At 44.8% G+C, this 18,500-nt stretch overlaps 1 protein-coding gene across 1 annotated transcript in view; it reads right to left on the minus strand.

Annotated features, from left to right (window-relative positions):
• Window positions 1-2,154: 2,154 nt before the first annotated feature.
• LMOD1 (leiomodin 1) overlaps window positions 2,155-18,500 on the minus strand; it is a 37,734-nt gene continuing 21,388 nt past the window's right edge. The window contains exon 3 of the mRNA XM_044287344.1: window positions 2,155-2,905. Coding sequence (XP_044143279.1) covers window positions 2,879-2,905 — 27 coding nt within the window. The 3' untranslated portion in view covers window positions 2,155-2,878. The remainder of the gene's footprint in view (window positions 2,906-18,500) is intronic.

Below are 18,500 nucleotides of genomic sequence, written 5' to 3' on the forward strand. Positions count from 1 at the left end.
AATGAATGGGTACGTGTGCAGTCTGTGGAGAACACCTACAGCACACGAACGTGGAACACTGACATGTGAATGAGGCTTAAGACTACTCCTAGGTTCTTCGGCTCTTCACCAGAGCCGCTGCAAGGCCAGATGAGCTTTGCTTCCAGGAACCCAAGTTACATCTGGGGAGTAATGTAGCAGAAAACTAGTGTGAGTTCACTAGAAGCAAGCTTACCAGAATGACCAGCAGTACAAAGAGTAGTTTACAAAAACAGGAAACACATATAGTGCCAAAACAGCAGACTGCTAATCCAGAAAACAAGCCATAGATACCAGGAGTTCAAACAACAAAAAGGAAGGTGGGTTAGCCATCTTTTGGGTGTTTTTTGGTCTAAATCCACCCCCCCCCCCCATCCTGACCCTGCTTCCCACCGCTGGGTCCCAGCTCCTGTTCTCCTCAGCCTCAGCTACCTCGCTTAAGTCTCCGGCTGTCAACGTCCGCTTTGACATAGCTGCAGCCAATGACTGGCCACAGAGGTGACTTGCCCATTCACATGTCCCAAGGGGGGCCGCGGAGCAAAGAAGCATCAGGAAACTGGTAAATATGGTTCCTTTTACAGGTCTGACCAGGAATCTAGATCCGCCCCCCAAAAAAACTAAAAGGTAGCCAACCCCTTTACATCCCCTGCCTGGATCTGGAACTGGACACCAAGTTGGAAACCTGATTGGCTTGGCACCCAGCCTCACAGATAGATTGACCAGCTGTGGCTTGGCTGGTTAGCATAGCAACCCTTCTAAAACAGTCATGCATTGGGTTATGGCTAGGTGATTTCCTGACATGTTCTTTGTTGTCTCATTATTCATTTATTTTTTCTCTCCATACATCATTTATGCCTTACTATTTCAAATTCTGACTATGTTGCTAGGTGAACATGAGATTCAGACCATATGTAAAAAACAGGTATTGAATTACTTAAAGGGCTTCTGTCACCCCCCAAAAGTCATTTTTTTTTTAGACTAATTAAAATCCTTATACTGCGATTTTTCAATATATAGGGCTCTTACCCTTTACTGTTGGCTAGTTTCTTTAAAAATTGCACTTTTATAATATGTAAATTACCTCTCTACCAGCAAGTAGGGCGTATACTTGCTGGTAGCCGCCACATCCTGCTTTAAAAAAAACACCCCCTCCTCCTGCTGATTGACAGGGCGATGGAGCGCTCTCCTCCTCCGACGGCCCTGTCTGCAATTCAAATCCCGCGCCTGTGCCGTACCGGTCTTCAGTCGGCGCAGGCGCACTAAGAGGAGGACGCTCGCTTCCTCAGCACTCCCTCAGTGCGCCTGAGCCGCTGACATCACTTCTAAACCCGAACGAGAAGACGTCATCGGCACAGGCGAACTGAGGAAGTGCTGAGGAAGCGAGCGTCCTTCTCTCAGAGCGCCTGCGCCGAATGAGGTGCAGGCGCGGGATTTGAATTGCAGACAGGGCCAGCCGGAGGAGGAGAGCGCTCCCTGGCCCTGTCAATCAGCAGGAGGAGGGGGCATTTTTTTGAAAGGAGGATGTGGCGGCTACCAGCAAGTAGGGCGAGAGGTAATTTACATATTATAAAAGTGCAGTTTTTAAAGAAACTAGCCAACAGAAAAGGGTAAGACCACTATATATTGAAAAATCGCAGTATAAGGATTTTAATTAGCCTAAAAAAAAATATGACTTTTTGGGGGTGACAGAAGCCCTTTAAGGGAAATTTGATCTTTTTTAGGGTACAGATTGCTGCTTATATGAATAATTAAACATGGATTAAAATTTCTAAGCTTTAAAGCCTATTAAAAAGGAATAGAAAATCATGAAGGAAAACTGTGTAATATTATACTATACTCACCTTTATTTCACCTAAAATAATATATTGTGGGTGGCAATAGCACAAGTTACATACAGTAAATATTTTTTTCCAGCTAAGACACATCAGCCTTATCACGACTATGCAATAATTGGTAGCCGTCTGTCTCCTGCGTTACCTCATTCACCAAGCGCACTCCCCCCACTTACCCTGGGAAGAAGTAATGAGTTGCTATAATTCCCATATAAGGAAAATTTAAGCATAAAGTATCTTTTGTCTGTCAGAGAGATTTACAGTGCCAGACAAACACATCCTAGAGAAACTTGCAGTACTCCCATGTGTTTCTGAAGTTTATTAAGCTCATGAAACAATCTTTTCCACAATAAATTTACAGTCAGTCCAAAAATATGTCTGTGCAAATAAAGCATTTTAAATAACTGTGATACTCAGTACCCATCTATGTTTTCACACAGCCTTTGCGCCATGTATCTGTTAACCAGTTCACAGTGGAGAGGGTAACAGAGGAAAGTGCTTCATGTACTAAGTGACAGAGAAGAAATGTTTTCTTTTCCAACATATAATTGTGATTTACCATTTATTGTGGCTGTTACATATACAAAATAATGGCAAAGTCCATATATTTTGCTGACAAACTACGGGGGTCGTGAAATGAGGGATCGAATGAACAATAGCAAAAAGAGACCTTCAAAATGGGCTTTAGCAATATGCAACATATTACATGCATTCAATACATAGTATCCTGCCTTTGAAAAGTGCTTGAGAAATTCCCATTCCTTACTGATCCCTTATTGATCCCAGTAAGATTAGCAGAAATGATATTATCCAGTCCCCGCTGGGTCAGGGGACTGGTTGGCTGCAAATGTTGATATAATGGATATGTAAACAGCTAGTCACATTGATATAATACAAAATTGCTTTCACTAGCAATGATGGCTAAGAGAGGCTGTTGGACCCAAAGGCATCTTAAGTTATTGCTGCAATAACAGATATGGATTCAGAAGCACAAGGCAACAGAAGAACTTTTCCTTTGGTAATCCTGTTTACTTCAGCCACTTGGGCACTTCCACCTATAAAAAAAAGAGATTGTGTCAATGTTGTGACTAATATGAGTGTGCAGCCTTCAAAGCTAAGGGAGTCTGTCACCTCTTTCAAGCACGACTAGTACTACATTAGTACTACTGACACTGACTTTGGATGACTACTTGATGTCTATACTCTTATAAGCACCGCTGTAATATGACAGAACCCATGAGCCACACGCAGATAGTGGAGACAAGCTCAAGAGTTAGAGCTCATGAGTCCTGCTAATGTGTTAACACTCTGGTGGGGCAGCAAGGGAATGGGGGAAGTATACACATATAAAGTAGCGAGTCAGTGTCAGCAGTACTACCCATGCTTAAAGGGGTTATACAATTTCTCAAAACTCCCCCACATATGCCGGGTCCCTCACAGGTAATATACTTACCCCACTCCCGGCCCCACTCCTGGTCCCCGCACCGCCGCTGCTCCTTCTCCCTGCACACGGATGAAAACATCCGGTGTTGGGGGGGGAGCAGCCAATGGTAGGCTGGGATGGTGACGAGTCTCACTAACGTCACCTGCGTGATGCTAGGGAGGCTTTTCCCTGTCCACGCCTGCCATTGGGTGCTCCCCTCGACACCAGATGTTTTCATCCGTGTGCAGGGAGAAGCAACAGCAATGGTGCAGGGACCAGGAGCAGCACTGTAAGCGGGGTAAATGGGGTAAATATATAAGCGGTGATGGGCCCGGCATATGTGGGGGAGTTTTGCTGCCTTCCATGCCATTGGGTCCCCCTTACAGCCGCACTGGAAACCGATGGCACCTCCGACCGACCGCCGCAACTCCAGTAAAAGCTGAAAACCACAGGTCTGAATTGACCTGCGGGTTGCGGCGATCGCCGACACGGGTCAATGATTTGAGCAGGCACCTTGTTCCGATCACCACCCACTGGGCGGCGGTGATCGGAACTACACATGACGTACCGGTACGTCATGTGTCCTTAAGTACCGGGACATCAAGCTGTAACAGTACATCATATGTCCCTAACTGGTTAATGTGTAGTATATATAGTGGATATAAAAAGTCTACACACCCCTGTTAAAATGTGAGGTTTCTGTGATGTAAAAAAATGAGACAAAGATAAATAATTTCAGAACTTTTTCCACCTTTAATTTGACCTATAAACTGTACCACTCAATTAAAAAATAAACTGAAATCTTTCAGGTGGAGGAAAGAAAACAAAAAAATTATGTGGTTGCATAAGTGTGCATAACTGGGGATGTAGCTGTGTTCAGAATTAAGTAATCACATTCAAAATCATGTTAAATAGGATTCAGCATACACCTGCCATCATTTTAAGTGCCTCTGATTAACCCCAAATAAAGTTTAGCTGCTCTAGTTGGTCTTTCCTGAAATTTTCTTAGTCGCATCCCACAGCAAAAGCCATGGTCCACAGAGAGCTTCCAAAGCATCAAAGGGATCTCATTGTTAAAATGTATAATTCAGGAGAAGGGTACAAAAGAATTCCCAAAGCATTAGATATACCATGGAACACAGTGAAGACAGTCATCATCAAGTGGAGAAAATATGGAACAACAGTGGCATTACCAAGAACATCCCTCCAAAATTGATGAAAAGATGAGAAGAAAACTGGTCTGGGAGGCTACCAAGAGGCCTACAGCAACATTAAAGGAGCTGCAGGAGTATCTGGCAAGTACTGGCTGCAGGGCCGGACTGGCCTGCCGGGATACCGGGAAATTTCCCGTTAGGCCAGTAGGCCTGAGTGCCGCAAGGCCGCGGCCCTGGTGACAAGTGGGGGCGACCGGCGGCAGGGCACAGCAGGAGATGAGCGCTTCCATTGTGGAAGCGCTCATCTCCAAAGTCATCTGTATCGCCGTCCTCAGGGCGGCGATACAGATGTCTATGCTACGGCAGGGGAGGGAGAGGTGTCTCCCCTCCTGTTCCTCTGATAGGCTGCCAGCACTAGGCCGTCAGCCTATCAGAGGCTGGTGCAGGTGGCATGATGACGTCATCGCGCCGCCTGAGCTGTAAAGCGAGGGTCACAGGCTGGAAGAGGCCTGCATCGCATTGCTGGAGGAAAGTATAAGTGTTTTTTTTTTTTTTATATAGGTACAATACTGGATCATGATGGGGGGGCTACTGGAACATGATAAGTGGGGACTACTGGCACGTAAGGACGACTACTGGCACATAAGGGGGGCTACTGGCACATGATAAAGGAGCTACTGGCACATGATATGGGGGCTATTGGCACATGATATGGGGGCTACTGGCACATAAGGGGGGCTGCTGGCACATGGGGGGGCTATTGGCACATGATAAGGGGGCTACTGGCACATAATGGGGCTACTGGCACATAAGGGGGGCTACTGGCACATAAGTGGGACTGCTGGCACATAAGGGGGACTACTGGCACATAATAAGGGGAGCTACTGGCACATGATAAGCTACTGGCACATGATATGTGGCTATTGGGACATTATATGGGGGCTACTGGCACATAAGGGGGGCTGCTGGCACATGTGGGGGCTATTGGCACATAAGGGGGCTACTGGCACATGATAAGGGGCGGATACTGGCACATAAGGGGGCTACTGGAACATGATAAGGGGGGCTACTGGCACATAAGGATGACTACTGGCACATAAGGTGGGCTACTTGCACATGATGGGAGGGCTACTGGCACATAAGGGGGGGCTACTGACCCATGATAAGGGGGGTTACTGGCACATAAGGGGAATACAGATATAACAAAGAGGTCAGTCCTGTGTCCCAACACGGACAATTACTTGCGCTGCTGCTGGTCCCGGAATAGTGCGGTAGGTTTCACACTGGCAAAGTCAAATCCATAGGTTTTGGAACCGCGCTGCTGGACACTATGTGTTCCGGTTACACGTGGATGATACAAGGGTGTCCACCCCTCTCCTCAATACCAAGGAATACGATCCTCCCAGATCTCCTCCTCTACAGGATTTAAGGTGATACGAAAAATAGTGAAGCACCCTTAAGAATCTTATCTTAAAAGGTTTTATTCTACTTACAACAGATCAGTAGACAAAAGGCATAAAATACAAAATGATCGTCACATTCCTGCCCGACCCGGGTTTCGCTGCCTCGCTTCTTCAGGGGCAATGACTGAGCATGCTCACCATCGAGCCCTTTAAATAGCCCAGCTGTCTCATTATACAAGTGGGTGTGATTCCGATCGGTATAATATACTTTCAAAATTTCAAGTTTTAAATCATATATCATAAAATTACAATCAACAGTTCATTAGGTGCAATCACCTTTAAAATATAAACAAAGATAACGTAAAAATACAAACACACACGAGAGCAACTTCTTACTCCCTATTATCAAGACAAACCCTTTCGGGTTTCCGCTAGTATCCGCATTCAATATATAATCAGCCTTCTTATAGGGATCATTCCTCCAGACAGTTTTCTCATATCTTGGAAGTGTTCCAACTCTAACTATTATGGTCCTATCTTCCTATCTATTCCATCCCCTCCTAGAATATTCAGCAGGTAATATCCGTCTGCTCCCAGAGCATCACGTAGAAGTTCACCGCCCACTTTTGGAGCCTCCGTTCATTTCTGGGGCGTCACTCAATTAATCAACACCCATTCTTGGAGCATCACTAAGGCGGACACCACCCACTCTGGTAGCGTCATTCAGGTGCTCTCGACCCAGCCTCCACCTCTGATGCTCCTACCACGAGTCGTCATGGACCAATGGAACAGCCAGGATCCTGACGTCATTCAAAGGTCCTTAGGAGGCTAGGTAGAGAACAGTCAGATGGCGCCACCAGTAATTTCATTTTACAGTAAGCATGGTTTTAGGTCAAACTCAATGTTGAGACCACTGGGTTGGAGGGTCCCTAGCTGGTAAATCCACTCCACCTCTTTTTTATTGATTTGTGCCAGCGAGTCCCCTCCACGCCAGTGTGGCCCAACACTTTCAACTCCAGCGAACTTTAGCCCATAAGGATTCTTTCCGTGTATTAATTTAAAGTGTGCTGATACACTATGGGTCATTAGGCCTTTTCTGATGTTCCGTAGGTGTTCTTGTATCCTAACCTTCAACTTCCTAATTGTCCGTCCTACGTACTGGAGCCCACACGGGCATTCCAGTACGTAGATAATGCCTTCATTTTCACACGAGCAATTGCTCTTTATACAAAATTCGACCCCATTCTTTTTGGATACTATATATTTAATATTTATTTGGCGTTCTTTGGAGTTCCGATTTTTACAGCCTGCACAGAAACCACACCAAGTGAATTTACCTTCTTTTTTCTTTTTTAAGTTTGTTGGGGGTATAGCACTGCGTACGAGTTTTTCTCTAATGTTGGTCGCTTTTTTAAAGATAAAGGATGGGTTCGCAGGTATTATTTTACCTAATGTTGGATCGTTTTTTAACACCCCCCAGTTCTTTTTCACCATTTTTTTGATGTTGACTGACATGGAGCAAAATTTGGTCACAAACGATAATCTGTAGTCCTTATCTTCCTTTTCCACTATTCCTTTTGTATGTTCCTTTTTTCTTTTTGTTTCCACCTCTACATTTTGTATGCATACATCTAGATTGGTCTCATCATATCCTCTCTCCACAAATCTATTTTTTAACACCCCACATTGTGTTCTATAGTCACTCACTTCTGTGCAATTTCCGGGCCATCCTTTTGAACTGCCCTTTCGGAATGTTCTTAAGCCATGGACCATAGTGACAACTCTTTATATCAATATAAGAGTTCACGTCTGTTTCTTTAAAATAGGAGCTGGTGAGAAAACGCCCCTTTTCTATCCGGATGCATAGGTCCAGAAAATTAATACTTGTATTGCTGATTTCTCCCACAAATCGTAGATTCCAATTATTCTGGTTCAATTCTGCGATGAAGGACTCAAGTCCCTCCCTCCCTCCTTCCCACACTAGGAGACAGTCATCAATATACCTCCTCCAGAAGGTCAGTTTCCCCCCTGGAGTGTCCGCTCCTAGTGTGGGAAGGATGAAGTTTTCCTCCCATGCCCCCATGCCCCCATGAAGATATTAGCAAAGCTGGGGGCGAATTTCGCCCCCATCGCCGTACCAATACACTGTACAAAATATGAATCTTTGAACCAAAAATAATTGTAATCAAGGCAGTAACTGAGGCATTCCAAGATAAAGTTACCCTGTTGGTTCCCCATTCTTACATCATTTTTTATTCTGTTCTCCACTGCATCCATTCCTAATTTCTTTGGAATCACTGTATACAGGGATGCCACATCGATTGTGGCCATCCATGTATTCACAGTGGGGGGATTTAGATCTTTAATGAGCTCCAGTACAGACCCAGTATCTTTCAAGTGGGAGGGATTTTGCAGAACGTATCCTTGTAAGAAGAAGTCAATATACTCCGTGACTCTACACGTCAATGAGTTGAGCCCCGAAATTATCGGTCTCCCCGGGGGGTCTACTGGATTTTTGTGGACCTTGGGCAGATGATATATTACTGGCACCAAGGGAAAAGGGATGGTGAGATAATTAAACTCTTTTTTATTAAGTATTCCTTTTTTGAGGCCCCCTGTTAATATACCATCAAGAATTCGTTTGTATTCCTGGGTAGGGTTATTCTTCAATTTCCTATAGGTTGTAGTGTCGGATACCAGTCTTGCCATTTCGGCCTCATATTTCACTTTGCTCATTACCACCACCCCTCCCCCTTTATCTGCCGGTTTCACAATTATATCCGGATTTTTTTCCAGATCTTTGAGAGCTTTTCTCTCTTTATAGGTGAGATTATATGTCACCTTCTCCATATTCATCTCTTCCAGTTCTTTTAACAATCCAGTTTTAAATGCCTCTATACATTCGTTATTAGGGTTTTTCGGAAAAAACTTTGATTTCTCTTTCATTTGTGTATGTAAAATGGTTTCTTTATTCTCATCTGGTTTAGTAGTTCCCCCCACATGGTTTACACTTTGCGGTGCGGGGTTGTTAATCCAATATTTGGCCATATTTATTTTCCAGATAAATTTATGTATGTCCAGAAATGCCTCAAACTTGTTAATTTTCTGGCTAGGTGCATATTTTAAGCCCTTACTTAGGACGTTCATTTCCCCTTCTGTTAAGATATGGCTGCTCAAGTTAAAGATTCCTTTTAGATCTCCTTGCTCCTTTTTGTTTTGGGGCTTATTCTTCCTTTTTCCCCGTCTTCCTCTGTCAGACCTCTTTTTTGTGGTATCCTCATTATCTGTTCTCTTATTTCCCCTTCCCTCTGTACTCCTTTTATGCCCTGGTGGGGAAAATTTTGTTCACCTTGCTGTTTAGGATTTGGTCTACTCCCCTCACAGTTATCCCTTTTCAGTTCTTCTCCATAATTATTACCTCCATAATAAGCCCCTTTATTCAAAAGGCTAGCATCATAGTTATCATTATAATTATAGTTTCCTTGTGGTCTCCATTTCGATTTTCCTTTGTATCCCCCCCCTTGGTATGGCTGTCTGTACGGTTGTCTGTATTGTTGTTGTCCCCTATATCCATTATTTTGTCCATAGTATCCACTAGATTGCCCTCCTCTATATCCATAATTTTGACCACAACCCTGTTGTCCTCTTTCATTGTATTGATGGGCCTGAGCTTGCTGGTATTTATTGTTGGACCATTTTCCAAACTGTGGTTCATATATATAATCATTATCCCTATTAGGCTGATAGGTACGTTCTTGGTTTCCAGATTCGTAACCATAATTGTACTGCGGTATATACTCATTACTTTTTTGATTATAATTATTCTTAAAAACCTTTTGCTTCCCAATTCCATTTTCTGGTTTCCTAAAACCTCCAGTGTAGTTACCTAGGTTAGGATTACTATCACTGTATTCACCCACATGTGCCGTATTTGGCATAGTCACCTCTACACTTTTTTGTTTGTTTTTCCATTTATATACCATATCTGTTTTGTAATCATCACAGATTTTGGCATATTTCTTTAGTTTTTTACTCCTTATTTCTTTCTCAGATTTTAACACAGATTCTTGACATTGTTTGCTACATTTTTCATATAGTTCCTTATTTGCACTCTTCATTGGTTCAATTTCTTCCTGCAGTTCATCTATTGCATTATTAATCTTCATTAGATTACTCTTACGTACTATAATGATATACTGCATAACTTTCATTGCACATTCATTCATTATTTTTTCCCAACCCACCAGGTCTTTCTCCTCTTCAGTAATTAAAGGGAGTTGCCATAAGGGGGGCTGCTGGCACATGGGGGGCTATTGGCACATGATAAGGGGGCTACTGGCACATAAGGGGGGGCTACTGGCACATGATAAGGGGCGGCTAATGGCACATAATAAGGGGGGCTACTGGCACATGATAGGGGGGCACTCTGGCTACTGGCACATGATACGGGGGGCTCTGACTGCTGTCACATGATGGTGGGGGGGCTCTTATTACTGGCACATGATTTGGGGGCATCTATGGGGGCACATCTTACTGGTACATGATTGGGGGGCATCTATGGGGCACCTCTTACTGGCACATGATTGGGGCATATATTGGGGCACTTTTTACTGGCAGATTATTGGGTGGCACTATAGGCGCATCTACTGAGGCTAAAAATAAGGGGTATTTTATATGGGGGGCTCTGTATAGGGGCATTTTATACTGGGACACATTATGGTGGGTACTATGGGGAAGGGGGAGCACTATGGGCTCATCTACGGGGGCACAGAGAAGGGGTATTTTATAATGGTACATTATGGGAACATTAGCTCAACTGGGGGCATTACAAAGGGGTATGTTTTGCACATTATAAGGATAATTATTACTACTGGGGGGCATTATAATGGGCTTTATTACTCCCCCCATGGTATGACCCCCTAGTAGCAGCACCAGCCTCTCCCTGCTCTGCTATCCCTCTGCCCCTTCTCCAAATCCTTATGAAATCTTTCTCATTAGGATAAAACACAACATCAGCTCCGCCGAGCCCCTGGCCAAAGTGTTGAAGTGGTGTCCGAGATCCCCAAGGGTCAAGCCAAGTAATTGTAAGTTTTCATGTGAAAGATGTTTGTTTGTAGTTGATCTTTATTATCGATTTTACATTGCAGATTTATTTATTTTTGCAGCACATGGGTGAGATTTTATAAATATTTTATTATTTGGTCGAAAGGCTCATTGGGGGTGGAGGGGGGATTGTAACAGGACTGCCGTAGAATATCTAAAAAAGCTGGTCAAGTAAAATGTTGCATGCAACAATCATTAAATAGGTGGCCAACAAAAAAGGGGCGGGTCAAAGGGTGTGGTAAAACACTGTCTGAGCATGCTGAGAGTTGTAGTTTTGCAACAGTTAGAGGTATCCTGGTTGGGAAAACACTGATAATATGAACAATGGGGGTTCTACAAAAGAGCTATCGTGGGGCAAAGTTCATATTCGTGTTTACACACATGTTTTTCCAGGGCTGGTTTTTATCCCCAGTCCGGTCCTGACTGGTTGTGAGGTACATGTGACAACAATCTTCCATATTCTTCATATGTCTGGGCTATCGGGTAGAGTGGCAAGACGAAAGCCTTTTCTTATGAAGAAAAACATCCAAGCCAGGCTACATTTTGCAAAAACACATCTGAAGTCTCCCAAAAGTATGTGGGAAAAGGTGTTATGGTCTGATGAAACCAAGGTTGAACTTTTTGGCAATAATTCCAAAAGATATGTTTGGCGCAAAAACAACACTGCACATCACCAAAAGAACACCATACCCACAGTGAAGCATGATGGTGGCAGCATCATGCTTCGGGGCTGTTTTTCTTCAGCTGTAACTGGGGCCTTAGTTAAGCTAGAGGGAATTATAAACAGTTCCAAATATTGGCACAAAACCTTCAGGCTGCTGCTAGATAACGACCTAAAGCATACATCCAAATCAACAAAGGAATGGCTTCACCAGAATGGCCCAGCCAGAGCCCAGATCTGAATCCGATTGAAAATCTGTGGGGTGATCTGAAGAGGGCTGTGTACAGGAGATGACCTCGCAATCTGACAGATTTTGAGTGTTTTTGCAAAGACAAGTCAAGTCAAAATGTGCCATGCTGATAGACTCATACCCAAAAAGACTGAGTGCTGTAATACAATCAAAAGGTGCTTCAACAAAGTATTAGTTTAAGGGTGTGCACAATTATGCAACCATATTATTATAAACATTTTTTTTTTCTTCACTACCTAAAAGATTTCAGTTTGTTTTTCAATTGAGTTGTACAGTTTATAGGTCACATTAAAGGTGGGAAAAGTTCTGAAATGATTTATCTTTGTCTAATTTTTTTACAACAATTAGTTAAATGAATATATGAATAAATAGGAGGTTTCATTCATTTTAGAAAAAAGATAAATAAACTCATCGATTAGAATTAAAAAAATATAAATTGTTTGCCCAAAAAATACATGAAGAAATTCAACAGTAGAGAAATATATAAATAAAGTCATGAATAAAACAATCAAAGGTAGTCAGACGCACAGGTTTGTGAGACCACCAAAACGGGGTGCCCGCAGTCGAGTAGTAACACCCCACTACTCAAGGAAATATAGTAACAATATATGGAAGACTGGGCACAACCTCAAGATATTAAGCCATACATTTATTTCTTAAAACAATCAAGCACCAGTATCTATGAGATAAATAGATAAATAGTAACTAAATAAATAAACAGATCCAGCGGTGCAATCAATAAAATCACCAATAGTCCTAAATAGCAGCAAATATACTAGTTCATTAAAAGAATGCACTTTTCATAATTTCAAATATTAAGTATGAATGCGCAGCGGCGCAATTGAACTAAGGTAGCTCGATCAAGATAGCAGAAGTAGTCGGTCACAGTTTATTGGAAAAAATGTCCTTAGGAAGTCAACCGCACAAGTTCAGCAATAAAATTGAGTACAAAATAGCTGTAGGTTCGTGTCGCTAGTAGGCAACTTTGTACTTCCTTTATAGCGCACACAGTAAAGCTATGCAAATACCGAACCAAACTAATATGTAGCGGCGTCCCGCTGTATATAGGTTTCAGCGGCATCCCGCTAATACAGCTGTATATTAGGCTTTGGGCACACTGACCTCAATGTCGGAATGATCTTACCCACTTGATGCGCCCCCGGCTGTCCTGCAGTGGTCTGTGGAGTTGTCCTTTAACCCCACAGGGTTTGGTTGCCGCGTGGTAAGTCAGCGTGCTTGAGTCCGCCGGTTTGGCTTCGGACCCGATGTACTGATGTTATCCCTGTGGACCTTCAGCAGACGCCCGGCAGCGGTCTCTATTCTCACGTAGTGCACTACTCTTTAGATCGATGGGGGGGTCTGACCAGACGCGTTTCGGGGTTGGAGTATCCCCTTCTTCAGTGGTCCAACCCCGAAACGCGTCTGGTCAGACCCCCCCATCGATCTAAAGAGTAGTGCACTACGTGAGAATAGAGACCGCTGCCGGGCGTCTGCTGAAGGTCCACGTGGATAACATCAGTACATCGGGTCCGAAGCCAAACCGGCGGACTCAAGCACGCTGACTTACCACACGGCAACCAAACCCTGTGGGGTTAAAGGACAACTCCACAGACCACTACAGGACAGCCGGGGGCGCATCAAGTGGGTAAGATCATTCCGACATTGAGGTCGGTGTGCCCAAAGCCTAATATACAGCTGTATTAGCGGGACTCCGCTGAAACCTATATGCAGCGGGACGCCGCTACATATTAGTTTGGTTCGGTATTTGCATAGCTTCACTGTGTGCGCTATAAAGGAAGTACAAAGTTGCCTACTAGCGACACAAACCTACAGCTATTTTGTACTCAATTTTATTGCTGAACTTGTACGGTTGACTTCCTAAGGACATTTTTTCCAATAAACTGTGACCGACTACTTCTGCTATCTTGATCGAGCTACCCTAGTTCAATTGCGCCGCTGCGCATTCATACTTAATATTTGAAATTATGAAAAGTGCATTCTTTTAATGAACTAGTATATTTGCTGCTATTTAGGACTATTGGTGATTTTATTGATTGCACCGCTGGATCTGTTTATTTATTTATTTATTTATTTAGTTACTATTTATCTATTTATCTCATAGATACTGGTGTTTAATTGTTTTAAGAAATAAATGTATGGCTTAATATCTTGAGGTTGTGCCCAGTCTTCCATATATTGTTACTAAAGTCATGAATAAATAAATTTATATATATAAAAAAACCACTCATCCATAAATAAATACATAAATAAATTCCTCAATAAATACATAAATAAATTCATCAATACAGAAATATATAAAGTTATCAATAAATAAATATATAAAAAAATGAATCTATAAAAAAATTATTACATAAATAAAATCATCAATATATAAATAAATTAATCAATACATAAATATATAAAGCTATCAATAAATAAATATATAAAAAATGTTCAAATCCAAAAATAAATAAATTATTAAAATCATCAAGAAATGTATACAGAAGCTAAAAAACAATAAAGTTTGGGAGGGAGAGAGAAGGAGAGGGATTGACAAGGGACCCTTCAGTACCCGGAACCGACAGCAGGGACCAAAAAGTCGCTGCCGATCCAGGACTTGTTCATTTTGATAAATGTCAGTCTGTCCACGGAGTCAGTGGACAAACGGGTCCGCTTGTTGGTAACCACTCCACCTGCCGTGCTGAATGTCTGCTCAAGACAGTACTTCCAGCGCATACTGAGCAAGCTCACAGCAGGTGTCCAGCCTGGCAACCCAGTACTCAATGGGGTAGTTGGTGCTCATGCTATCGGAAGCACCGACGGACCCCATGTAGTCTTCCACCATGTGGGCCAGCCATTGCTGGTGACTGCTGCTGCTACTGGATCATGCAGGTTGGTAGAACAGCCTCATCTCACCCATAAGATCACCTGCTCGGCTGAAGGTGCTTGGGCCAGCCACCTGCTGGGTGAGATTGGCGGGAAGAACTGGAGCGTGAGGCTGAGGGTTTGCCTGCTCCAGTCAGAGGAGCAGGCAGGCCCGTAGGTTTTGCTAACGGGCCTCCCTCTGGCTGGCTGGGATGAACTGCTCCAGATCCCTCTCCTTAATTTTCCTGATTCAGGGGTCCCTCCTGAGGCATCACAGCATGTGGGCAGCCATGGGGAAGAGGACAGCCCGCTGTGACTCTGCTCGGCTGCCCAGGACCATGACATCTTGGTCCTCCTGCTGCTGCTGTTCCCTGTTGGAACCGCCCCACCCCTGGAATAACGGTGCCCCCTTCACCGGCTCTCCCTCCTGACCAGGCCCAGACTCCTGGACGTCAGCAAACTCCTCAACAAATTATTCCTCCTCCCACCTCCTTGTCCTGGGCCTGGTCTTGGTGGAGCATTGTTGCCTCTTCTTGCTCCACCTAGGCACTCTCCCCAGCTTGGAGCAGGCGATCTAGTGTCCTGTCCAACAGGAACACTACGGGGAGCACGTCATTGAGGCTGACATGCTCCCCGCTGACCATCTTGGTTCCCTGCTCGACTGGGGCCAACACATGGTAGACCTGGTGTATCTGCCCCCACTCTGCATTGGTTATGTAGGGGAGTGGGTGTGATGGCCCGGAAGTGCCTTGGTCCAGCAGGTATTCTTTCACCGCCTGTTGCTGCTCCCACCACCTCTCCAGCAATCAGGCTGTGAGGTTGCAGACTGTTGTCCTGCTGCAGTTTGAACAGGGACGCAGTGGCGGTTGGGGAGCGTAGGAAGTGGCTGACAATCCTACGTACCCTTGGCACGATGTCGCTCAACCTTGGGTATGTGCGTAGAAACTTCTGTACCACAAGGTTGAGGACTTGTGCCATGCAGGGCACATGTGTGAGACTGCCAGCATGGAGGGCGGCGAGGAGGTTGCTGCCATTGTCACAGACGTGCCCCACATTTGCATAGCTATGGGAACGCTTGCTGGGGGTCTCAGCAGCGGTGGAGACAGTGGCTTGAGGGAGAGCAGCAGTTCTCCTCTGGATACTCCGGGGCGGCACCATAAACTGAGATGCTGCCACATCTGATGATCCCTCCCCGGCGCCCTTGGAGGGACACCTAATGGGCAGTAAAGCTGATGTATCATCCCTGTCCATGTCTGCTAGTCCATGCATCCATTGTCAGATTTACCCTGTCGCTGACAGCGTGATCCAGCGACAGGGATACATTTTGCACAATGTGCTGGTGTAGGGCAGGGACGCCGGTCCTGGCAAAGAAATGGCAGCTGGGGACACTCCATCTGGGTTGGGCCTGCTCCAACATATGCCAGAATTTATTGCAGTCCACAGTATTGAAGGGCAGCAGATGTTGGGTGATAACCCTTGCCAGGAGCCCATTGAGTGAAAGCATGCGTCGGTCCCCAGGACGTAGGGCGCGGTGCGTTCAAATACGTCGGCAACAGCTGCCGCCGGATGGCAGTGGAGGTGATAGAGGAGGGTGAAGAGGACGCAGAGGTCTGGCTGCTGGTGACAGTATCTCTAGGAGAAGGAGTGGGGGAGTGGGTATGCATTGTTGAAAGGGGGTGGGGTGGCTGCAGGACAGTGGCATGAGCTGCTGTTCCCTGTGCACTGCTGCTGGCGCTGCTATGACCACCCTGCATCTGTTCCCACTCCAGCCAGTGGTTGACTCTCAGGTGCTGAGTAAGGGCAGTGGTACCCAGCCGAGTAACAGACCTCCCTCTCCTCACCCTGGCATGGCAGAGCTGACAAATGGCAATTGTCACATCGTCTGCTGCCAGGGTGAAGTAAGCCTAAACAGGCGACTTACGCGCCGACCTCCTGTCAGATGGGGTGGTTCTGGCTTGTGTATGTCCAGGCTGCTGCTGCTGCCTCCTCCTGCTGCCATTACCAGTGGAGCCCCTGCCACTGGGCTCCCTGTTTCCTCATCAGTGCTGCTGTCACCTGACAAAAGAGGTGACACCCATTCTAAATCACCCTCCTCTTTATCGCCTGTAATGTCAGACCCAAGGTCAACCAGTAGTTGACTGAGGGGAACAGCAGACGTGGAGCCCCTGACCTGGCTCCACTGTCCCCTTGCTGACGCCTGGGTCTGACTAGGTGCGGGGGTTCTGTGGCTTAAACCACCTGCACCAGTTGGAAGGGATGTCACTGGGGTACTGACGGGCGGTACCCCCTCCTCCATCCCTTACAAAAGGTCCTGAGCATCCGGACCAAGCTCTAGCTCACTCTCCTGCATTACCACCCCCAAGATGTCCCTCTCACTGTCGCTGTCAAACAGCATCAGGGTTGATTTTTGGTGGCTGGTCCTGCAGGAGGCGGCGAGCTGCTGCTGCTGCTGTGAGCCAAGGCAGAGGACTCTGTGCCACTGGTTTGGGTCACGAATGACACCACTGCCTCGACGTCCTGCGATGAAATGGGACGGCTGCCACGCCCGAAGAAATAACAGATGAGGCGGACGCCCCTGTCACCTGCGCCAGCCCCTCCGTGGGTTTAGGAGCGGCCCTGTGCTGGCTGCCGGAACGACCACAGACACTCATGCTTGTGACTAATAAACATGGCTCTCACAAGCGGTCCAAAACGGATCAGTTTTGCCCTAATGCATTCTGAATGGAAAAGGATCCGCTCAGAATGCATCAGTTTGCCTCCGTTCTGTCTCCATTCCGCTTTGGAGGAGGACACCAATACGCTGCTTGCAGCGTTTTATGTGTATGTCTGACGAAACTGAGCCAAACGGATCCGTTCTGACACACAATGTAGGTCAATAGGGAGGAATCCGTTTTCTATGACACAATAGAAAACGGATCTGTCCTACATTGACTTTCAATGGTGTTCAAGATGGATCCGTCTTGACTATGTTAAAGATAATACAAACTGATCCGTTCTGAACGGATGCAGACATTTGTATTATCTGAACGGATGCGTTTGCGCAGATCCATGACAGATCCGCACCAAACGTGAGTGTGAAAGTAGCCTAAAGCACATTGTTGTATAATCGGGAGCACTCACATCTATTTACTCCAATAGACATTACGGTTTTCATAGTAGACGAACTACTTGCTGGATTAATTATTATTATCATTTTTTTATTTTTGCACTTTAACCCTTTGAACTATTTGCTGGAGAAGTCTTTTTTACAGGTGGAATCATCCTCTTTTTTTTAAAGGTAGAACTATCCTCTTCATAGGTGGATTTATCCTCTTTTTAGGTGGAATTACCTGTATACCTAAATTTGGGGTTCTTTTTGCGCATGATTAAAGAATTTTAATATTATAGTTCTACTGTGGATGAACTGTTTATGATTTGTTGGATGAACCGAATCCCAATTGGATTGATGTTTGCACTACAACTTATTTGATGAACTTTGACTAATGTCCATGTATATCTGATAAGCGTTGACTTATGAAATACTTTTCTGGTACAGATATATCTCCCTAAACAATCAGGGCGTTATATAGCCATTTGAGGAGTATCCGAGCTATTCATTACGGAGACCCCACCACCCTATGGTCGTTCTGACCACGGTCCCCGATGTTAAATTTTTCTGACATCCTTTGAAAAACTCTATACACATCAGATATAGTTTTTTACTCCTTTATTCTTTCCAATATAAATAAAATTATTTATTATTTATTATCATTCAACTATAGAAATCTGATTTATACTAACACGTCAAATGA

Source organism: Bufo gargarizans, chromosome 3 (assembly GCF_014858855.1).
Source record: "Bufo gargarizans isolate SCDJY-AF-19 chromosome 3, ASM1485885v1, whole genome shotgun sequence".
Classification (NCBI taxonomy): domain Eukaryota; kingdom Metazoa; phylum Chordata; class Amphibia; order Anura; family Bufonidae; genus Bufo; species Bufo gargarizans.